At 52.1% G+C, this 23,174-nt stretch overlaps 1 protein-coding gene across 9 annotated transcripts in view; it reads left to right on the plus strand.

Annotated features, from left to right (window-relative positions):
* MPRIP (myosin phosphatase Rho interacting protein) overlaps positions 1 to 23,174 on the plus strand; it is a 73,022-nt gene that overhangs the window by 42,173 nt on the left and 7,675 nt on the right. For 6 of the 9 annotated variants that reach the window (XM_064390281.1, XM_064390280.1, XM_064390279.1 and 3 more), the window contains 12 exons: positions 1,078 to 1,204; positions 1,702 to 1,818; positions 3,975 to 4,031; positions 5,211 to 5,279; positions 5,495 to 5,584; positions 6,004 to 6,113; positions 7,058 to 7,096; positions 10,358 to 10,922; positions 11,824 to 11,940; positions 14,880 to 18,743; positions 21,548 to 21,695; positions 22,294 to 22,411. In XM_064390281.1, coding sequence (XP_064246351.1) covers positions 1,078 to 1,204; positions 1,702 to 1,818; positions 3,975 to 4,031; positions 5,211 to 5,279; positions 5,495 to 5,584; positions 6,004 to 6,113; positions 7,058 to 7,096; positions 10,358 to 10,922; positions 11,824 to 11,940; positions 14,880 to 18,743; positions 21,548 to 21,695; positions 22,294 to 22,411 — 5,421 coding nt within the window. The remainder of the gene's footprint in view (positions 1 to 1,077; positions 1,205 to 1,701; positions 1,819 to 3,974; positions 4,032 to 5,210; positions 5,280 to 5,494; positions 5,585 to 6,003; positions 6,114 to 7,057; positions 7,097 to 10,357; positions 10,923 to 11,823; positions 11,941 to 14,879; positions 18,744 to 21,547; positions 21,696 to 22,293; positions 22,412 to 23,174) is intronic. The other 3 variants (XM_064390283.1, XM_064390284.1, XM_064390275.1) reach the window with 2 other exon arrangements.

Consider the following 23,174-nt stretch of genomic DNA (forward strand, 5'->3'; position numbering starts at 1 on the left):
GAGGTTTGAAGTGGAACTTTAGCCTCACAGCTCAGAGCACAGCTGGCATATGCTGGTGGTGGGTTATTGCTGTATTTTCCCAGTTTGTGATTGAAGACCTGAGGCTGATACTTTCCTGAACCCCTGAAAATGCAAACTTAGACACAAGTAGGTTCTTTGGAAATTCCTCTCCTGTGGGTCAGCAAGCAGCTTCTCATGTTGAAACAGCATTTCTAATTCTACCTGTTTGCTTGTCCTTAAGAGAATCCCATTTGGGTTTGATCCAAGGTTGGCTCCTGTTCCATCCACATTTCTTCATAGTTCTCCATCCTCAGAGCCACAAGTGCCACAGTGCAATGGGCCACCAGGGCAGTGTCTGAGAGCCCAGGTCATGCCTCCTGATGTCCAGACTGGATTTTCAGCCCAGTTAAGAGGAGGGGAAGGCCCCAGATTCTGCAGGGAGTTCCCTGCCATGGTACAGGGTGCTCCTCATCTCCCCAGGCCCTTTCAGCTGGTGCATCCTGTGAGCCAGAACCGTGGTCTGGGGGCATCTATGGACACCCCTTGCTCATTGGAATCCCTGTGGTTGTTCCCCATGTGGGGCTGAGTTTTCAGAGGGTTCCTGTTGCAGTGAAAACACTTGGGGACCCAGTGCCACCCATTACCTCTGCACCCCAGCTTAGTGTGACGTGTCAGGGGTCTGGGGTGCAATTGAGAGCCCCAGTGCTAGAGGGCAGAGGCAAAGCTTAAGCCAAAGCTGCTCCATAATCCCAACTTCCCAAGGGGCTGTAAAAGTCACAAATAAAAAATGATTGCTGGTTTTGTGAGAGGTTTCTAATTACTGAAGATGCTAGGTGCAGAGCTGAATAATGTGAGGTTTTTTCCCCACTTTGTGGGTAAAATAATGTCAGATCAGAGTTTTTACCCCGGATTTGGCCATGCTGGAGCTCACAGAGAAACAGGGACCAAAAGCCAGGTGTGCATGAACTCTGGGTTGAGCAATCTGTGACCTTAAACTTGTGGGGTTGTACAGCTCCACGCAGTCGCTGCTCATGTATTTAAAGCATCTCTGCTTTCCCTTTTGTCCCTGTTTTCCAGGAGGTCCCAGGTGATTGAGAAATTCGAGGCACTGGATATTGAGAACGCGGAGCACATGGAAACGAGCGCCCCGTCCAGCGAGACGCGGCAGGGCAGGAGTGAGAAGAGGGTGTTCCCACGGAAACGGGTGAGGTGCTCAGCCAAGGAATCCTGGAGGATAAAACCTGCAATCCTGCAGCCCAGGACAGAGGGTTTAGCAGCAGGGTTTGTCCATGGATGTGGATTTGGAGTTGCAGGCAGCTCCTGCAGGAGCTGAACCGCTGTGTGTGTTCAGTGTTTGCGAATTTTCCTGCTCTGCTCCCTTGGCCAGGTGTAGATTGGAGTGGAAAATCAGGCTGTCTCTTCTTTCTTCATAATACAAAGGGAAACTTCAGATCTGGCATGGCAGGACACATCAGGATAGGGTGAAGTAACAAAAGAAACGTGTTTGAGAGTCCCAGATATGCTTGGGTATAATGGGAACAAATTAGTGCCTGAAAGGACAAAAAATGTATTGCCAAGGAAATGACACTTGTTCTGAGCCCGAGATGCCCCTTAAATAAAGCAGATTTTTGTGCCATGAGCCAAGAGAGCAGGACTCTGTCCTAGTTCCTGCACTGATCTGGGCTAATGCTGTTCACACAGGACTTCACTTGCGAAGGAGCAGCCGTGGGCTCCATTCTGGACGTGTCTGCGTCACCTCTGTCCCCACACCGCCGGGCAAAGTCACTGGACAGAAGGTCCACGGAGTCCTCTATGACGGTGAGCCACCAGGGGAGTGTCCCCTGCCTTGGGGAAGGACATGAGAGGCCCTTCCCAGAAGGTCCCACAAAAACTAGACTGTTGCTGCTTTCCTCACAGCCAGCACATAGAATTGGAGCAGGTTCAGGGACCTCAGTCAGGTGTGACCAGTGCTGAAAGTCTCAGGGGCTCAGCTGGAGAAAGGCCACACTTTTTGCCTGTTGCAGAAATTAAAACTCAGTCTTCTGTGAGGAGCACTTTTCCTTAAAGTTCAGCAGCAGCTTGGGAAGCAGACCCTGCTCTGGTTATTTTTCCCTGGAATACCCCATTTCCTCAATGCTTTGTGTGATGTGTCAGACACTTATGCTGTAGGTCACCCTAGAAGTTCTGAGTTCACCTCAGCTGGCCAGAGCCCCTCTTTGCCCCATGGTGTCCCCAGCATAGGCTGCAGCAGGGCATTTCCAGCTCAGCAGAGAGTCAGTCCAGTTTCTGGACTTGGACCAGCTGCTGTGTCACGACTGTGGTATTTTCATAGGATCACAGAATCCCAGAATGGTTTGGGATGGAAAGGACCTTAAAGATCATCTTGTTCCAACTCCCCTGCCAGGGGCAGGGACACAGACCAGGCTGAGCAAACACATGTCCCAGTTTTCTAATGCCATTTCCTTGATGTTTATGCAGTTGGAAGTGGGTGTGAGTGGGATGAAGGCTGCAAGGAAGGGCTGAACCTTCCCTCCTGAGCTTTCCTCCCTTTGCATATTTCAAATGCTCACCAGACCTGGAGGCAAACAGTACAGAATAAACACAAAGTACTCTCCTCTCCCTCACCACCCTTCTGTAGGGACAAAATAAATACACTTGCTAATCTCTCAAATAGATTACAGAGCTACTGTAAATACAAGTTGCATTTTTTGTGGATGGACAGCTTCTATTCAAGGACTTATCAGAAAAATGCAGTAGCTTGATGTTTCTGGAGCTTTTCCTGTAGACTTGTACAGCCACAAGAGTGATTTTTAAATTCTTGGTGGGAATAAAAAATGCAAGAAGTGCATATGAAGTGGCAATGCACATTATCTAGTGAAGGGAAGAAAGTCATGCAGGTTTAGATTAGATATTAGGAAGAAATTCTTCCCTGAGAGGGTGGTGAAGCCCTGGCACAGGTTGCCCAGAGAATCTGTGGCTGCCCCATCTCTGGAAGTGTTCAAGGCCAGGTTAGACAGGGTTTGGAGCAGTCTGGTATAGTGGAAGGTGTCCTTGCCCATGGCAGAGGGTTGGAACAGGAAGATTTTACTGTTCCTTCCAACCCCAAACATTCCATAATTCAATACTTTACTTTCCCCTGTGTTTTTGTGGAGCAGGGCTGGGTTCCCACCACCACAGGATCACTCAAATATGGGATGTGCTGCCCCATGGGTTTGATTGAATAGGCTCCCAGACCCGATTTCCATTGCTGCCTTTGCTGTAGCCCATTTCAGCTGCTGCAGCTGGATTTCACACACTGCTGTGTTTTCCTCCTCCACTCTGCAGCACGTGGAGCAGCTGGAGGAGCTCAGCCTCGGGGGAGTGAAAGCATTTCCACCACATCCTTCCCTGCACACAGGCAGGGCTGGGAGGAGGGGCTGGCAGCAGTTATCCCACGCTGTCCTGCTTGCTTTCTTCAGGAATTCAACATCCCCCTGCACCCACATTGGAGGGAAAAGCAGGTGTCATTTGGGTGGTGCAGGGCTCAGATTCCCTGTATTTCCAGCCCTGGGAACTCAGCCTGTTTTAAACCCTGCAGCTTTGCATCAATAGCACATCATTTTTCTTTCATAATATATAATAGAGGGTAAAACTGTCTGAAGTCTTGCTAATTCCTTGTTTATCCTTTCTCTGTAATGCTGGTGTAGCAGTAGGAAATTGCAGGAGAAATGGTAGGAAGGGAACAGCCTGAATAAACTGTGCAGAGGTCTCCATTCCTCCTGGGAGCAAACACTGAGCCACCATGCAGTGTAATGATTCAGCTTGGGGTAGATGACCTTTAAAAGGCCCTTCTAACCCAAACTGTTCTATGATTCTGTGAATTTAACTGTTTTTGGTCTCCTTCATTGCTCTGCTGGGTTTTATCAACTCGCTGCTGTTGCCTTCTGGCCGCAGACACTTCTTCCCTCTCCTGATCCCTCTCTCCTTTCTTCCAGCCTGACCTGCTGAACTTCAAGAAGGGCTGGTTGACAAAGCAGTATGAGGATGGGCAGGTGAGTCAGGAGAAAGCTCTGCCTTTCGTGTCAGTGTTTGGTGCTGTGGTCAGTCCTGGTTTCTGGCAGCTCACTCTAACATCCTGTGCTGGCTGCACATGGGGCAGTCGCAGTTCTGATGGAGTCCAGTGTCCTGGGTAGATCAGTGTTGGGCTTCTCTTGAAGTGGGAATTGCTGTTGCTCTGTCCTGGGGAGGTTTCAAAGGTGGATATCATATTGTGGGTTTCCAGGGAGGCAGGGCAGCTTGGATGGCAGCACTGGTTTCATGTTCCTGTTCCCTATTTATTACTCTCATCTCCCTTGCCACCCAGCGACCTCTTTGGTGTCAGAAATGAGGCTCAGGTAAAGTCTCCTGAGTGCCAGGGAAATGGCAATAAATAAATAAATAAACAAACAAATAAATAAATGGCTCTGGGGGAAGCAGCTGGTGCCACTTTCCTGCTGCCAGTTCCCAAAGGGATGCAGGATGTTCTGCTCTATTGGAGCCTTAGGAGTGGGCACTGATGCTGAGGCAGCGTGGATGGCCCTGGCTGTTTGCAAACCACCCCTTCCCTGGATTTTCTTCCCTCCTACTCAGCTGTCAGGGAAAATGAGGGCAATTTGCCTGTGGCTGTGGGTGGCCCAGGCTCTGCTGTGGGTACCCCTAGGTCCAGGGACACATCCATAGACAGCCAGAGGGGAATTGGCAGCTGGAGCAAGTGCTTGATTGACTGAAAGCTGCCTCGGGTGAGCCTGTGCTGGAAGCATTCAAGAGGCAGATTTGTATAGAGCAAGGGCCAGGAATAGACTCCCAACTCAATTTCTAGGCACTGTAGATAAAACATGAATGTTCTACCACCTTTTTTTGTGCTAAAAAGGCTTGAAGTGCAGTCCCTAAAACCCTCATCTTGCAGTGGAGCTAATGGGGAGGCTGTGACTGCCCCGTGGCTCTCGTGGTGTCACTGTCACATGCAGCAGCTGGTACTTTACAGGGTGGCAGCAAACCATCACTGTCCCTTGCACTGCTGTCTGTTTGGGTCTCCCCTTTCCTATGGAGTGGCCATGTGTGGAGCTGGGAGGGACAGGCATCGAGCTGCCTCCTGCAGGGCAGCTCTGCTGGTCAACCTGTGACAAGCAGCCATGAATATGGTGGTGGGGAAGGAGCAGGATTGTAACTGCTCCATTTTTGTTGCTTCCTAGTGGAAGAAGCACTGGTTTGTGCTGACTGACCAGAGCCTGAGATACTACAGGGATTCAGTGGCAGAGGAGGTAAGTGTCTTCTGTCTGTGTTTAACCCATTACAAGGCAGCTCCTGGTGCTCCCAAATGGATCCTGCCTCCCTCAGTGCTCCCACTCCCAGATTCCAAAGTTCTGGGGCCCTTCAGAGCTTTGTGCTTCTCAGGGGCCTGCTGTGCTTCCTGCAAGCCCCACCATGCTTTGGGGCTGCAAAGCTTTGTGGCTTATTTTACCTCTTCCCTCTGCAGGCAGCTGACCTGGATGGAGAAATCGATTTATCCACGTGCTACGATGTCACTGAGTACCCAGTTCAGAGGAACTACGGCTTCCAGATCCATGTAAGGAAAACGTGGGGAGGAGGAAGAGTCCACCTGCAGGACAGCTGATGGGGATGCTTGTCCATGACAAGGGGAACATCTCCCCAAACATCCAAGAGAAGCTGCTCAGCATCCCCACACAGTGCTCCAGAGAGCTGTGGCCTTGGGTTTGAGAGCCAGTTTTTTGACTGTCAGAAAAGGAAGGGGGAAAGGGAAGGTTTTGTCACACACCTATGGCAGGATCACCCTGATTGCTGGGAAATGCCAATTCCCACTGGGAGTGTGCTGGAGGACACAGGGGCTGGGTTTGGCTCTGTGTGGCTAGCAAGCAGTGCCCTAGCACTGGGGGCTTGGGGATGAGTGCAGGGTGGTCTTGGGGAGTTGGGAAGCTGCTGGTGTGTGCAATCATCTGCTCTGAGCTGTTCTTTCTCTCTCTGTAGACAAAGGAAGGGGAGTTCACCCTCTCTGCCATGACGTCGGGCATCCGCCGCAACTGGATCCAGACCATCATGAAACACGTTCGCCCCACCACTGCTCCTGATGTAACAAGGTAAGGGGGGGCTGTGGCAGCCCCTGCAGCTGTGTGGTTTGCTGAGCAGGAGTAACTCATCCCTCATCCCTTTTCTTTCCTCTTTCTGAGCCTATCTGTTCCTGGAAGCTGCAGCTTTTTCTCACATCTCTCTGAGCTTAATTTGGATACGCGTTTTGGGGACGCTGATATGCCGAGTTATTCTTACACGTGCAGATTTCAAAGAGGGTTGAAAATGTGGTTTTAATTTGTGCATAGGACTGTGAAATACTGTTCCTATATCAAGGCTCCTCTGGATTCCTACCAGGTATTGTGAAACCACTTGGATTCAGTTGTGCTGGGTTCACCCTTTCCTCTGGCTACTGTTCAGCAGGAGCTGCCCAGCCCCTCTATGGGTCACAGCAGCAGGAGCCCAGGGTTCAGTTTAGAAACTGTTTGGCTCTGATCTATTTTAAACTCCAGCCAGGAAATCATCTTCCCTCCTCTTCTGATCTTCCAAAAAGCTACTGCAGCTCATCCCCCTTAAGCTGTAGTAATGCTGGTGTCTCCTCCTGCATCAGTGCCAAAGGAAGGGGACCTCCTGCGTCACAGAGTTCCTTCTGTGGGCGCTTCTGGCTGTGTGTACAGGCTGTTTGGCCTCCTCACAGCTGTCTGTGCTGGCCACACTCATACAGGCCACTTCTTACAGGCTGTGTGGACACGGCTACACCGCTAACTCAGTCTCCTGTCCTTACTGTAGCTGCAGCCAGCAGGGTTTTGCCAGGTTTGTTCCTGTGTTGATGGAATGGCTCTTCTCACCCAGTGCTGTTGACCTGGAGATGCTCCAGCTTCTCCTTCCCCATCCTGCTTAGCCCTCAGCCATTGTTTTCCCAGCCGTGCCCGAGCTCTGGTGGATTTCACAGGGGACTCAGGGAAGCCGCCTTTCTCCTCACTCCTGTGTATGTTTGATTTCCATGCAATCCCAGGAAAAACTTCTCTTTGAAACTATCCGTGCTGAAGCCCAGGTTGGAAAACTGTGTTCTCTCCTGTATTAACGTTCTGTGGTTTGTATATCTTGTGATTCACTGCATGCTCCTCCTTTTCTGCACCTCGGATGGGAAGTCCTGCAGTTTCCATTTATTTTTCTTTCTTTTCTTCCCCCCCCTTCCTTTTTTTTTTTTTCCTTTAAATAAAAACCAGAGAGAAGGGAAGAAGCAACCTGGTCTTGACCTTTGATTTCCCCACACTGGTATCTTCCGATGTGACTAGATACGAAGATGAAGACCAAGGAAATTTGAGGGGACCTCTCTGCCTTTAAAGAGCCAGATGTATTAATGGTTGTTCACAGGTTACTGCAGCACGATAGCCCTGTGCTCACTGTCTGCACCTGCTCCAAGCCCACACAGAGTGGTTTCACTTGGCTTTCCCTCTGAGAGGGTCCAGGCGCAGGTCCCTGTTGGGCAGTAACTTGTTACACTGCACAGAGAGACTGTGAACCAATCCTGAGCTGGGAAAAGGGAATGATGTGTGTGTGCTTCTGTGGTTGCCCACCGAGCTGGTGCTGTGGGTCAGTCGTGTTGCTGGAGTCCTGCTCTGTGTGTGCAGCAGGGCTGTGTTCACTGGTGCCTGCCTGGCAGCCCTTGGCAGCAGCGTGGGGCATCCCAGCCCATCCCACCTGGCTTTGGGATGCCATTGCATTCTGCACCAGGGAAGCAGTGGGTGAAGGGGGCTGCTGGAAGGACAAACTGCCCAAGGCTCAGCATGGAGGGGTGCCAGGTGTTGGCACAGTGTTGTGCTCAGTGTGCCAGGAGGGCAGCAGTGCTCACCCACCCCTGAGGAGGGTCCCACACACTGCTGCAGCCCTTAGCTGTGTCTCATTAACCTGCTGCCATGGCTCCACCCAGCCAAACACTCCCTGTCTTGGTTTCTTGAGCCCTAATGATGGTTTGCAGTGCCCTGCAATCTGCAGAGGCACTAATTACAGTCTGCTGATGATGATGGGGCAAATAGAAAATATCCCCATGAACAAAAGTGGCTGCTTCAGAACTGGATCCACGTTGAGCTCACAGCCCTTGTGAGGCTGAGTTCCCCAGTACACCCCAGTTCCCTGCAACCTTTGTGCTCTTCTTGCCACAGCGTGCTCAGCTTGCAGCTTGCACCACTCCCACACCCACCCCTGTTAAAAAAACCTTTTTATTTGAACCTGTAAATACCATTGGGAGGCAAAGATCATCCCTTCCTGTGTGATATGAATTAATTGCTCTGTGGTGGAGAAGATGTGACGTGGTTGAGCAGAATTAATAGCCATGGGGCACTTGCAGGAGATGAAATGAGAAACTTTGGGTCAGCCTTCTGAGTGTCTTCACTTCGTTCCCAGCGGCCATCCCTCTGCTCCCTGACCCACATCCCATGCCCTTTGGAAAGCAGCAGAGGAGAAATGAGCTCATGAGAGATGTCACCTCTAGAAATGCCAAGGTTCTTCCACGTGGGATTTAGAGCAGCAAAATATCTGTGTCCCAACACCATGTGGCGGGCCCCAGGACCCCCATTTCTTTCCTGATGCTCTTCTCCATTTTAAGACTCAGCCTCATCCCTGCTTTACTTTAAAATGCAGCTGTAATCACTAACTGACTCCAGATTGAGAGCCTGGCTTTGGAGTCATGCAGTATCATGGGTGAGAAACAGTGACATTTCATCGTTGTGCCTTCTGGGTTTATTTTATTAGCTGCAAGTGACAGCACTGAAGAAGGAATTATCTCTGAGCTGGTTTTAGCCTGTAACTGCCAGAGTCTCTCAAAACCCAGCTCTACTGAGCCTGTGGTTTGCTGCTGGATGACAGTGCATCGGAAGATACTAGCCCACACAGAGCCATGTCTTCTGCTCCATGCTTTGTTTTGGGCATATGCACAAACATGAGGTTCATGGCTGGGGGCTGGGGCGTGTTTCTGAGGTGGGAGAAGTCGTGATGCTGCTACTGCTGCTGCTGCTGTTCCTGTTCCTGATCATGGCAGTCCCCATGCATGTGGTCCCATGGGTCAGAGCCTGTAGTGAAGGGCACAGTGAGCTGCTTTCCAGCTCTTGCACAAAGCTTGTTGAGTCCCTGCTGGAGGCTGGGGATGCTGTGGTTGTACTGGAAGCAGGGAGAGCCAAGAGTCATCCTGAGCAGCCAAACTGTGCCTTGGGAGGCAGCTTTGGGTAGCAAAGAGAGTTCAGCAAGTGCCCATTACTCCCTTGGGACAGGTTTCCTCAACAGACGTAGCATACTGCTGTTTTCTGGTTTAATTTTGATCTGCATGTTGCAGGGCTGGCATGTCCGTATTTAATAAGCTGATACTGCATTATGGATTGTCTGTAGGTTAGAAATGGTATTGCCTTCCCCTATTAACTTTCCCTGCTTGATGAGTCTGTCTCCCCCCTCAACCCACCACCCTCTAACTCAGCACTAAAAGTCATCCCTTGCTTGAGAAATTGGCATTTTCAGTGATTTCTGTGATGTGTTGAGTAACACGCTCTCCTTGCTGCACTCACCCCTGCCCATGTCAGGGGGCTGCCCAGTGCCAGGGGGGGCTGCCCAGTGCCAGGGGGGCTGCCCAGTGCCAGGGGGGCTGCCCAGTGCCAGGGGGCTGCCCGTGCTGCCTGTGGGGCTGGGTGCCCTGGGGAGATCTGTGCCTTCAGTGCAGATAGTGGCACAGAGAAGTTATGGACCCATTAATACTTCTCCAAGCTGATGGGGAACCTCAGCCTTGTTTCCCAAGACTCTTAGAGCTGCTCTGTGCTTCTCCATCCCACAGCTCCGAAGCCAGCCTGGTTTTGGTGGGATTGGTGGCATCTTTCCCACAAGCACGTGACTATGGCCATGCCAGCCGGGGTGTGCATGGAGCCCCACAGCCTGGGGGCTGGAGGGGCTGTTGGAACCTCTGACAGCACAGTTTGGGGTCGCTGCCTCAGCCATGGGTTGCTGCTTGCTCATGGTCACTGGCCCCACAGTGTGGCTGCCGAGGAGGAACAAGGTTGGGAGCAGCTGCTCTCCGGGTGCCAGGGTGTCCCAGGAGCAGCTGGGGCTGCTTGCACCAAGGCTTTGCACACCAGCACATCCTGGGGAAGGGCAGCAACAGCTCCTGCACCCGAGGAGCAAGGGGAGATGGAGGGGCAGGGGGCACCCACGTGGCATTGGCTTGGGCTTCCAGCAGCCCTTTTCCACCCGGCTCTTGGAAGTATGCATGGGAGCGCCTGGCTGCCTGCAGCACCCACTGACACTTTCCTTCACCCTCTCTCTGTCCTCACAGCTCGCTGCCGGAAGAGAAAAGCAAAACAGGCTCTTCCTTCGAGACCGGTCCGAAGCCAAGCGAGAAGCCGGATGCGGAGCAAGCCGAGCTGGACACGGAGCAGAAGCGCAGCCGTGCCCGGGAACGCCGGCGAGAAGGACGCTCCAAGACGTTTGACTGGGCTGAATTCCGCCCCATCCAGCAGGCCCTGGTGCAGGAGCGTGCCAACGCTGCAGACTCCTTCCCCAGGGACAGCGGAGCTGCCGACGCCGACCCCGGGGAGCTGGAGCGGGAGCGGGCCCGGCGGCGGGAGGAGCGGCGCAAGCGCTTCGAGATGATCGATGCCGTGGACGGGGCAGGGGCGGAGGAGGCGCTGAGGATGGAGGTGGACAGGGTCCTGCCTGTCCCAGCAGACATCAAACCGCAGAACGTCCACGTGGAGATCGAGCAGCGCTGGCACCAGGTGGAGACCACGCCGCTGCGGGAGGAGAAGCAGATCCCCATCACGCCCCTGCACCTCGCCCACGCTGAGGGCCAGGAAGAGGGGCTGACGAAGCAGCACCTGACCACGCTGCTGGAGAAGGAGGTAAAGGGGTGTGTAGGGTGCAGGCTGCCTGCCACAATGGCCTTCAGGCCGCTGGGGTGACTGTAGGGAGTGTGATATAGGCTTAAAAACAGCTGTAAATATTCCTCCTTCATAATAGCAGCTAGTAGGGATGCTGTAGGTTCCATGGGGAGCTGGCAGGGCACTGATCTGCATCCACTCCTGTTCAGCCCTGCCAGCAGCTTTCAAGTTTCTCACAGTTGCAGAAAGGGCTGTTCTTATGGCCTGGTACTTCCTTATCCCTCCCAGCAGCACAGCCTGATTTGTGGTGGATGTAGCCAGCCTGTCTCTGACAAAATGAGTACAATCAAAGTGTGTCAACCAGACTACAAATTCCTAATCTTCTGTGCCTCTGCAGCTATAGAGACTTGTGTCTGCATTTATAAACTGCCATGAGCTGAGCACACACCACAAAGGCTCCCTTTTTGTGGAGCCTACATCAAATAGTCTTAAGATTTTTGGAAAAGAATGGAGGAGACTCAGCTCACTTGGAAGAGTTCCGTGCCTGGGATAACAAAGATTGTTGTTAGTTGGGATTAAGGTGTATTAGTGGGAATGAAAGGGGTAACCTTTTCTTACGGAGTAACTAGGAATATCACTGAGCTGAACTAGGCTGGGATTTACCAGGGTCGTGCCTGGCATGAGCTGGTACCGTTCATCCTTTGCTGCAGTGAGCTTTACAAATTACACTATTGCATAAATAAGTTCTTTCAGAGGGGAGGGATTTTCCTGGCAAAATGAAATCCAGGTCCCAGAGCAGAGCAGAGCAGTGGTGCCATCAAAAGCTCCGTTAATTCTGCTCTGTGTCCCCTCCGAGCCACTGTTCCTTATGGCTGATCCCCTGCCCACTCCCTGGACGCTGTCTCTGTTCATATCCCTCCAGCTGGAGCAGAAACAGAAGGAGGCCCTGGAGCTCCTGGAGCAGAACCGGCACTTGCAGGATCAGCTGAAAGTGGCTCTGGGCCGGGAGCAGAGCGCCCGGGAGGGCTACGTGTTGCAGGTAGGAGAGCAGGGAGGAGGTGGAGATCCATCTTCCCTGTGCCCGAGGGATCCCTGGTGGGCTTCTGTCTGTGGTGTTCGTGGGGACATCCTGGGTGACCACCACTGAGCTCTGAGAGATTTGACCTTCTTGCAAACGTGGCTGATTCTGTAGCATTGCCAGAGTCATCTGCTTATGGAAACCTCTGATCTGAGATGGAATAGAAGGCAGCATTACCTGTTAGCATTCCCAAGGGAAAACAAAACAGACCCAGACAGATGGGACTTCAGCAAAGTCCACCTCTGATCCATCCCATACTGTGTTTGCCTTTGCAACAGCTGTTTCCCCCTTTCTGTGCCCCAGGTACTCCCCTCAGGCAGTGGGGTGCACACAAGGCTTTCCAAGCATCCTATAGCCCACCAGTTATTCCTGGCTGGGGATTTTGTCTGCCTGTTACATGGGCAAACACAGGACACTCAGATGTATCTCTTGGTCACATTCCCTGCAGCCAGAGTGGGATTTGCACTGGGATGACCTCTTGTCTTGGGTCAGTTTGGTGGTTTCTGCTGTCACAAGATTCCTCAGCAAAGCCTTGAAATTAATTTTGGAGGATCTGGCAAAAGAAACAGGATGGTCTTTGGGAAAATCTTTCCTCCCCTCGTCCAGACAAAGCAGGTTTTTTGCAGCCCTTCCTCTGAGAACTTCCATGCCCAGGGGAAGTTGTGGCAGCAGCTTCTGGCTGCTCTCAGGGGTCCGTAGTCTTGTTCTCTGCAGGGTCAGCATTTTGACCTGCTCAAATCTACTTGACCAAACTGGCTGTGGATCAAAGTGGCCGCGCGTTGCCGCACGCTGCGCTGCCGTGGCAGCAAAACCCAGTGTCCATGCCAAACCTTGCATCCTTATTTCTCACAGGAAAATTTTCCCTGAAGAAGTTGCACAGGCAGTGGAGCCAGCCCAGGGAGGGGGACAGCTTGCCTTCCTTGCCCATGATCTCCCAGGAGGAGTAATTAATTCATTTCTGGAGTCTCCGAGCTGACAGTGCCTGCTTGGAGGAGTTCCATTTTCACTTGGCAGAGCTGGAAGAGTAACTAAGTCCCACTTCCCTGGGGCAGAGGCGTCTGACCTCCCTTTGCCTGGAGCCTGGAAAAATCAGGGAATGGGGATAAAAGCTGGATGCTGAATCCACCATCAGATTGAAGTTGGCCACAGTGCCTCGATACGAGGAGGGGTGGCAAGAGGGGAAGCCTGCAGAGAGGCTGAGCTGCAGAGAGAAGTGACCCAGACTTGGACCTGGAAGTTGGAGAGGGTTTTTTGAAAGGTTGGAGCTTTTTGCCTGTTCCAATCTAATTGTTCTGGGGATTTCCCTTGTGTTTCCTGGGAACCAGAGGGATTAAAGTCCTGTTGTAGAAGGGGGTAACCCCACCAAACCCTGCTGGGGTGGAGAGAGTGGACACTCTGGGGGAGTTCTGCAGCCCCAGACTGCAGACAAACATCACAGCATTTTTTTGGACAACCCCTGTGATTTTCCTGCCTGCCCCCAGTCATGCCTGATTTTTGGGGAGGTTCCTGCATTGTCTGTTAGGAGGGCTGATAGAGAAACCTGACTGCTGCCAAGCCCATCCCTCCTGAGCTGCCTGGGAGGCACCAGCCCCTCCTTGGCAGCCTGACCAGCCCCTCAGGGACCCCCATGCACTGCCTGTTCCACGAAGCAGTGCTGAGCCACCCTCCAATGCATGTGCTGTGCACTGAAGCCTCTCTGGCCTCGTGTAACCCCTCTCTTGCTCTGAGCTTCCTTGGGATGGGGCACCCTAACCTTGATCCCTACTGGGACAAACACCAGGAGCTCCTGCTCCTGGCAAATGGGCTGGGGACATCCCCCTCTCCAGCCACTGTGGGTGGGAGGGGGGCACGTACTAACCTGTCCCAGACGGATATTCTTGCATGTTTTTGGTGTAAAGCATGAAATTTAACTTAACATAACTGAGTGTCACATCTGTGGGCTTTCCTTAATCAGCAACCAGAGTACAGCAAGGCAGGCCAAATTCCTAGCTTAACGCTGTGCTTCTCTCACCTCTTCCTGTCTGTGTATTTTTTTTTAAGATACATAATTTCTGTCGCCTTTTGCATGACGCTTTCTGTGAGTTTTCTCTTTGCATGCTCCATTGCTTTGGTTTGAATCTCACAAAGGTTGGTTTCTTTCATTTTTACGTTCTCATCACACCTTTTCCTTCCCTCCATTTGTCGGGCTTTTTATTTTGTCCTTTGTTGGTTTATTTTATTTTGCAGGTAGAGAAATTAGATCCTCCCTAGCCCTAAGCTTTAGCATAACAGCACCTCTCTAAAACGATGAGCAGCCACTCAGTCCTGTTTGGCAAACACAGAAATGACATCTCCACCACAATGGCTGGCCCGTCGCCCCGTGTTTGGGTGGGATGTGATGTCATTTGCTATCATCTCACTTTCTGTTGTTGCTTTTGGTCGGTGGACTGTATTACCTGAACTGTGCACTTTTTGTTTCACAAACAAACAAACTTGCTAAAAAAAAGCAGTTCCTTTCTCCTCCACCTTGTTCCATCTCCTCCTCCTCATCATCCTTGGCATTTTTCTTTTGTCTGTCTGTCTCCGTTTTACTGCTGGTGTTTCTTTTTCATTGTTTTTTTTGATTCTGTTTGAGTTTGGGTTCATTTTTTTTTCTCCATTTAGCCTGTTACTGTACAGCTGTTTTGATGTTGTGGTCAGTGTTTTCTGTTACTGGAAAGCAGTTGTCGCTCATTAAAAAAAAAAAAAAAGTTGGTTAAACAAACCAAATTGTGCCAAGAACAAATCATCCCAATTGGAGCAGTGGGTAGCAGCCAAGTCGCTGTGAGGAGTTTTTCCACGGCCTGCCTGGCCAGAGGTGTGACACTCAGAAGGGAGAGCCAAGAGTGTTACTAATCTAGTATTTAATCAATTTTTTTAAGACCGAGGTGGCCGCCTCGCCATCAGGTGCCTGGCAGAGGCTCCACAAAGTCAACCAAGACCTCCAAAGCGAGCTGGAAGCCCAATGCCAGCGTCAAGAGGTGATCAATCAGCAGATTCAGTCGCTGAAGCGCAGCTACGCCGAGGCCAAGGACGTGATCCGGCACCACGAGGCCGAGATTCAGAGCCTGCAGGCGAGGCTCAGTAACGCGGCGGCCGAGCTCGCCATCAAGGAGCAGACCCTGGCCAAGCTCAAGAGCGACCTGAGGAGCGAGAAGGAGAAAGCCAAAGAGCAGCTGGAGGAGTGGCAGCACGGCGAGGCCGCGCTCAGCTCCCAGCTGAAGGCCAGCGAGCAGAAGCTGAAGAGCGCGGAGGCTCTGCTGCTGGAGAAGACCCAGGAGCTGCGGGACCTGGAGATGCAGCAGGCTCTGCAGCGGGACCACCAGAAGGAAGTGCAGCGGCTCCAGGACAGGATCACGGACCTCAGCGGGCAGCTGAATGCCAGCGAGCAGGCACGGGTCCTCATGGAGGAGAAGCTGCAGAAGAACTACGAGGCTTTGCTGGAGAGCTGCGAGAGGGAGAAGCAGGTTTTGATCCGGAGCCTGAAGGAGGTGGAGGACAAGGCCAACGAGTACGAGAATCAGCTGCAGAACAGCGAGCAGCAAATGGAGATTCTGCAGAAGGAGAAGTTGAGCGCCAAGTTCGAAGGCAGCGAGCTCGTCCACCAGCTGGAGGAGCAGCTGGCCATGAAGGAGGCAAGCATCCAAAAACTTGCTGAGCACATCAAGGAGCTTGAAAGAGAGAGGGATCAGATCAAGTGCCGGTTCCACGAGCTCATGAATCAGGTGGCCGAGTCAGATAATGAAGTTGCAAAGCTACAAGCAAAGTTGAAAATGGAAGAGACCAACTACCACAATCTGGAGCAGTCGTTCGAGAAGGTGTCGGATCAGTTCCGGGGGGTGCAGGAGGTGCTGAAAGAGAAAGAAGAAGAGCTGAGACACGTTAAGGAAATGCACTTGAGAATTGTGGAGAAGAAAGATCAAGATCTCAGTGAGGCTTTGGTTAAAGTGGTTGCTTTAGATAGCAGTTTAGAGGAGACTAAAGTAAAACTAAAGGCCAAGGAGGAGGCTTTAAAGAAATTAGCTAGTGTGAGCACAGGTCCATGTCCTGAGGAGGCAGAAGACCTTGGCCCCAGTCTTGAGGTGGATGAAAGTCATCCATCCCAATTGGGGCAGGCTCTGCAAACTCAGGATGTCCTCCCAGCTCTGACTTATGCACTGAAGGAGGAGGAGGATGAGGTTCTTGAGACCAGTCAGAGGCAGGTGGAGGAATTTGGCTCCCCATCTAAAGTTGTAGAGCTCCAGGACCAAGAGTTGGTTCAGAAAGCTTTAGCAAAGCCTGACGTAGGAATCATGGGGGCCAAGAGGCAAAGGATCCGTTTTTCAAGCATCCAGTGTCAAAAATACATCCATCCAGATGGATCAGAGAAAAACTGGACGAGCAGTACCTCTTCAGACACAAGCCAGGACAGATCTCTGTCTGAAGAAAGCATGTCCTCAGAGCCAGCTCTGGGTTACCCCTCATCAGGGACAAGCGATTCTGAGACTTATCTCTCCATCATCCATTCCCTGGAAACCAAACTGTATATTACAGAGGAGAAGCTCAAAGACGTGACGATGAAGCTTGAAAGCCAGCACGGCCATAACCAGGAGACGCTCATCGCCCTCCACCATCAGTGGGCCAGCACGGAGTCCCAGCTGCGGGAACAGCTTCAGACCAGCTTGTCCCAAGTCAATGCTTTGATCTCACAGCTGGAGAGCGAGAGGCAGGAAAAGTTCAAGCTCATAGAAAGTCACGTCAGCGAGCTGGGAGGTTTCCAGATGAAAAACGATCAAGCGCTGACTTGCTTAGAGAAGTGCAGGGAGCAGCTAAGATCCTTGCCCAAATCAGACAAGGATAAAGAGGGTGATTTGTTCCTTGTTACTCTGTCTAGCATGGAAACAACTTTATCAAACGCAATCCAAGCCTTGAATGGAGCGCCAGTCCCATCGGAGCATCAGCAGAGTGAAAGCCTCACCACGGAGAGCCCCGCTCCAGAAGGAGGGGATTTGGGAGAAGAGGAGCACGTCTGCAAGGAGCAGCAAGCAGATGTGTTTGACACTGGCCAGCTGAGGTGGCTTTCTGAGAGGGTGGCATTTGAGGCCTCTCTCATCAACCAAATAGCAGAGTCTTTGAAAAATGCGAGCTCTGAGATAGCCCAGCTTCTGAGAGAGATCCAGGGAACGGCCGAGGTGGTTTTGTTGGAGCCAGCAAGTGTTTCTCATACAGCCAAGGATTTGGCCAGCGTCCTGTCTAAAAAGCTGCTGCTGGAAGGGGAGTTTTGGAGCCAGGTGGAGGAGCTGAGAACACACTTGAGCACTAGAGAAGGAGAAGCTGAGGGTAAAACAGAAACAAGTTTGGGCATTTCCCCATGTTTTCTCAGTGCTGTAGCAGATGCTACATTGATCAAGGCAGAACTTGGGTTTGTTGCAGAGAAAATGAGAGAATCTTTTCATCAGAGATTAAAAGCAATTGAAGAAGAGCTCCATAATACCAAAACAGCTCTCCAGCAGCACAAATGCATGTTGGAGGAGATCATCAAAGCGTACAGGACTCCTGAGTTTGACAGAGTTATGCACCAGATTTCTGAAGCACTTGAAATACAAAAAGATGCTTCAGAAAGAACCCAGATGTCTTGGGATGGGAGCCATGTCCAGATGGTGCCGTGCCAGGAATTAGCCAAGGTGGAGGAGACTGGCAGCGCCCCAGACCGTAGTAGTGAAGCTCTTGTTTCCATTCAGGAAGATCTTGCCCAGCAGCTAAAGGACAAATCCAATGTTCTGAAGGAGATCTCTGTTGCCTTACTCTCTCTGCCTCCCGAGGAGGCTGTGAGAGACTGTCAGAAGCTCCTGAAGATGTCCCAGAGTCTTTCCTACCACTCGTGCATGGGAGACCTGGAGCGGTATTCGTCTTTGTTGGTCCACGATGCCATTGTTCAGGCTCAGGTTTGCTATGCCGCCTGCAAGGTCCGGCTGGAGCACGAGAGGGAGATGAAGTCCTACAAGGAGTCCCTGCAGAGCATGGATGCCCTGTGCCAGGAGCGCGTGAAGACGGCGTCTCTGCTGCGGGACGAGTACGAGGAGCTGCTCAGGAAGCAGCAGGCCGAGTACAGCGAGGTGATCGCCGTGCTGGAGAGGGAGAACGCTGACCTCAAGGCAAAGGTGTCCCAGCTGGACAGCCAGCGGCGGCTCTTGGAGGAGGAGGGGCACGAGCACAGCAAGAGCTTGAGCGAGCTGCAGGGGCGGTACGAGGAGGAGATCCGAAACGTCATCGAGCAGCTCAACAGGACAGAGGATGCCCTGAAGGCCGAGAGGGTGGAGGGGCTCAACCAGCTGGACGCCGTTGTCCGCGACAAGCAGAGCATGGAGCAGTACCACCTGGAGCAGATGCAAACGCTGGAGGAGAAGTTCCAGGCCAAGATCAAGGAGCTGCAGGTCATCCACGGCGAGGAGCTGCAGGCGCTGCAGGAGCACTACAGCCAGAACCTGCAGCGCCTGCAAGAGACCCTTGATGAGTACCAGAGGCAGCACCCAGAGGCATCCCCCGCGGTGGCCCCGGGCCCTGGGGACACCTGGGTGGCCGGCGAGGCGGGTGGCACCGGGCAGGACCCCGGCAGTGACCCGGACTCCATGCACGGCCTGAGGGAACGCATCCAGGAGCTGGAGGCCCAGATGAACGTCATGAGGGATGAGCTGGAGAACAAACATCTGGAGGGGAACGCTTCCACTTTGAGGGAAAAATACCAGAAGGACTTTGAAAACCTAAAGGTCTTGATATGTTTAACACTTTCTGCCTTGTGCTGCTGAGCGTGTGGGAGGGCACGTGCAGTCCCAGGGTTTGCTTGCTGAGCCAAGGGACATCTCTGAAAGAGCCAGCGTACTGAAACAAGCCCCAGGGTATTAGCCAGGCCTCTCTAAAGCATGGTGTTTCCTTTTTCTCCATGCTGGAGTATTCTAAATGCATTGCTGAGGGCTTGGGAAGGTGGATTTCTGGAGGTGGTCTTTGTGTGGAGAGGGAGAGTTTCAAAGTAGCTTGATAGCATCGCTCTCCTTCAGCACGAAGACCTCAGTGTTTCTCCTTGCACCCAACACACACATTTTGTTTGTGACTTCCCTTTAAAAGCATTCCTCAGCTCTGTCTTTCCCAGTCTGATCAAATCTCCAGTCTGTCTCTGCTGCCTTCAAAAATGCAGGATGAAATGGAAACTTGATGCTCTCAAAATGTATGTTCCTAGGGAAAGTAGCTGCAAACAGATGCCAAATTCTGTAGCAAAGCAGAGCTCCTCTGCAGGAGGCTGCGAGGACCATGCTGGTGTTGGACACAGCAGTTCTGTACACAACAAAGAGTGCACAGTTACAGAACACCCAGGTGAGGTGCAGAGAAACCCATTGGCAATGAAATGCCACTGTTCAAATTGCCCCACCAGTCAGACTGGCTGTAAAACTGGTTTGAGATCATCCAGCATCTAAAAAAAAAAAAAGGGTTTGGTGGTTTGCTTTTCCTAGGAGAGCATTCCCAGTTCAGAAGTGAGTTTAGGGCTGTAGAGGACTCTGGCAGCACAAGGGGAGGCTGCCAGGTTGTGCAGGAAGCCAAAAGGGCAGCAGTGATGCAGAGGCTGTGCCAGTGAGGCTCTCACAGACCAGTTGCTCTTAAGAATCAGCAGAAATGTGGGAGAGCTTGCTTCCAGCCACAAGATCCAGCACACATTTGAGCTGGGAGTGAAGTGTGGCTCAGCTCCAGCCAAAAGCTGGTTTTAGCCTGGGGAGAGCAGTAGTTTTGCTGAATCCCATTGGAATTAAGCAGTGGTGGTCAGAAAGCCAACCAAGCAATTGGAAACCTGCCCAAACTAGAGGCTTGAATGTGCTCCATTCTTCTCTTAAGAACCTGATGGAGAATGTAACATCAGTAACACAAGCATAACTCTTCAGCCTGGACAGGAGAAGGCTCCAGGAAGACCTTGGAGCCCTTTTCAGTGCCTAGAGGGGCTCCAAGAGAGCTGGAAGGGACTTCTGACAAAGGCATAAAGTGGCAGGACAAGGGGCAATGGGCTTTAGATGAAGGAAGGGTAGATTTAAATTTAATATTAGGAAGGAATTCTTCCCTCTGAGGGTGGTGAGGCCCTGGCACAGGTGGCTCCAAGAAGCTGTGGATGGCTGCCCCATCCATGGAAGTGTCCAAGGCCAGGTTCAAGGCTTGGAGCAACCTGGGATGGTAGAAGGTGTCCCTGCCTGTGGCAGGGGGTGGAACTGGATGGACTTTAAGGTCCCTTCCAGCCCAACCCGTTCTGGGATTCTATGAGATACTGATTTGTACATGTGGATTTGTGGCAATGCATTTACAATACATTAAATAGTGAATCTACAGCCAGACCTATGGCAGAGTATGCACCTTTTTCTTCCAAAATTAGAGGTGTTTCAGGAGTTGGACTTGATGATCCCAGTGGATCCTTTCCAACTCAGCATATTCTATGATTCTGGGTGTAATGAAGAATCCTGCAGGGCTGCTCTGTGCCACAGCCAAGTCCAGGCAGGTTCTGGCACTGAGTCTAAAAAAACAAACAAACAAGGCTGGGAAAGTGAAGAATGCCTTGGGATTAAAAATTAAATGGGAGGGAAAAAACCCACCAAAGCTAAAAATTGGGAGTAAGGATTAGGTGTAGGTACCAGAGCATTAGCCAAGAAGGTGATGCTGAGGGGTGTATGTTAGTGAGGGTCAGTGGTGTTGGACTGTCATGAGCACTTCTGCCACTGGGTGAGTGAATTTGTCCCCCTGAAATTTCCCATGGGGTCCCAGAGGTGACAGTTCTCACTTTCCATGGAAAACACTGGCGTTAGTCAAGGGGAGCTCAGCTGAAATCAGGGAATAAAGCCAGCCTGTGTCATTGAGGGGAAAGCCCTGTACAGTGTTTGGCATCAGGTTTGTCCCAGGCTGCCTGATGGGGCTCAGCACCTTGTCCCCAGTGTGTGCCCCTTCTTCCCTCGTGGCTTGGGCCTGCCTGGCTTTGCTGGTCCTGTCCGTGTGTCCATCCAGGATCCTGATATGCTTAGGCTGGCAGCTGAGCTGGGAACAGAAGGACCAGGCAGGAATTCAGGACCTCACCCCTGGTGAATCCCAACTCCCCAAATTGCTCCTCCTGTGTCCTGGCCCGAGTTCTTTCCTAGTAATTCAATTAGCAAGTAATTTTCCCTGCAGCATTTGTAGCAATACTTGGTTGGGAATTGAGATCCTGTTGCTGTCACGTCATCTTCCTTCCACCCAGAGGTTTTAAACAACAGGCATTGAAAAGAGCAGAAGGGGCTCAGAAGGGTTTTTTGGGTTGTTTTTTTGACATACATTTGCATTCCCCAACTGGATCTGCTCCTGGGCATCCTTTTCCTTGGAGCTGTCAAAGGTCAAGTGACTGTAGGACCTTTGTGAGGTCCATCCTGCTCCTTGGCTGGGGAAGCAGAAGATCCCTGCTGGACCTGGGGAGCTGAGCTGCCTGCTGGCATGTGGCTCCTGGTGGGCTCCCCACCACCGTGGCACCAGCCCTGTGCTCCTGGGCCAACCCTTTCCCCTCCTCCCTTTGCAGGCAACATGTGAGAGGGGCTTTGCAGCCATGGAGGAGACGCACCAGAAGAAGATCGAGGACCTGCAGCGGCAGCACCAGCGGGAGCTGGAGAAGCTGCGGGAGGAGAAGGATCGCCTGCTGGCAGAGGAAACTGCTGCCACCATCTCAGGTGCCAGAGGGACCCCATGGAGGGGAAGGACAGTGGTGATGGGGACACCAGAGTGGTGTTGGCTGCACTGAGGAGCAGGGCAGGGATGGGGTGAGGGCTGGGTGGGCTGCACAGGGAGGTGGGAACGGGCTCGTGGGAAAGATGTTTTAGATAGAGGTCCATCTCCTGGTCATCCAGGTTTGGTGCCCATCTCCTGGTCCTTCTCCAGGCTTGGTACCTCTGTCTTTGGCTGTTACACAATCTGGTCTGTTTTGCATTCCAGCTCCGAAAGGCATTAGTCATTCCTGTGGTTAAATCATTGCCAATTCCGCACTGAATTAATTCTTCAGTGCCCCAGGGAATGTTAAAACACTGGAGTTCAGTGGCTCTACATTAGGAGTCCCACAGTCCAGGAAACAATGTGAGAAGGGGACAATCATTTGGACTCTTAAAAACCAGGATTTGCAGAAGCCCCTTTGCCGCTGGGGCACAGACTGAAGGGGCCGTGAAGCAGTGGGACATTTTGCAGGGAGGTTTTATTCCTGTAAGAAATGAACAAAACCAAAAAGCCAGCCGTGGGTGGAGGGTGCTGGTGCTAACCCTGTGCTGCCCCTCGCAGCCATCGAAGCCATGAAGAACGCGCACCGCGAGGAGCTGGAGCGGGAGCTGGAGAAGTCCCAGCGCTCCCAGATCAGCAGCGTCAACGCCGACATCGAGGCCCTCCGGAGGCAGTACCTGTAAGACCCTCGCTGTCCTCTGTCACCATGTGGCACGGAGTTCATGTGTGGGGGACCCTTCTCTCCCACTTGATTCTGGCGATGAGTTTGGGGTTATTTCAGGGGCCTCTTCCCTTGGTCCCGATGCAGCTGCATCCATCAGAGCGTCCTGGTTGCCCATAATCGTTCAGGCTCCAGGTCAATATCCTTACATTACCCAAAATAGCTACTTCCCCAGAAGTAGCAGATGAGCAGCCAGTGCTGCTTTTCACACAGCTGCAGCAGTGTTCAAAAGGTGAGGAGGAAGCTCTGAGCTTTCCACGGCAAGGCTGTTCTCCTGTGGGAGCTGAGCAGGGCTGCCTCTCAGCTTTATCAACCTTGATACGTCTGTAAAATTGGGGAGGTGTGCAAATACACCTGGTCCCAAGTGCCCAGAGCAAACTTAGAATCCTGGCATGGTTTGGGTTGGAAGGGACCTTAAAGCTCATCTCATTCCAGCCTCTTGCCATGGGCAGGGACGCCTTCAACTATACCAGGCTGCTTCAAGTGGTGTCCAGCCTGGTCTTGGACACTTCCAGGGATCCAGGGGCAGCCACAGCTTCTCTGGGCAGCCTGTGCCAGGGCTTGCCCACCCTCACAAGGAAGAACTCGGCACTGGTAGATTTTGGTAGATCTCACCTGAGAAAGTTCTGCCACTTAACCTCTGAGAGAACGACCTCCTGTCCCTTTTGGTGCCCAGGCATGCCTCTGGTAGGACAAGGAAGAAGCAAATTGACTTGATTGG

The sequence above is a fragment of the Passer domesticus genome, chromosome 15, assembly GCF_036417665.1.
Source record: "Passer domesticus isolate bPasDom1 chromosome 15, bPasDom1.hap1, whole genome shotgun sequence".
NCBI lineage: Eukaryota > Metazoa > Chordata > Aves > Passeriformes > Passeridae > Passer > Passer domesticus.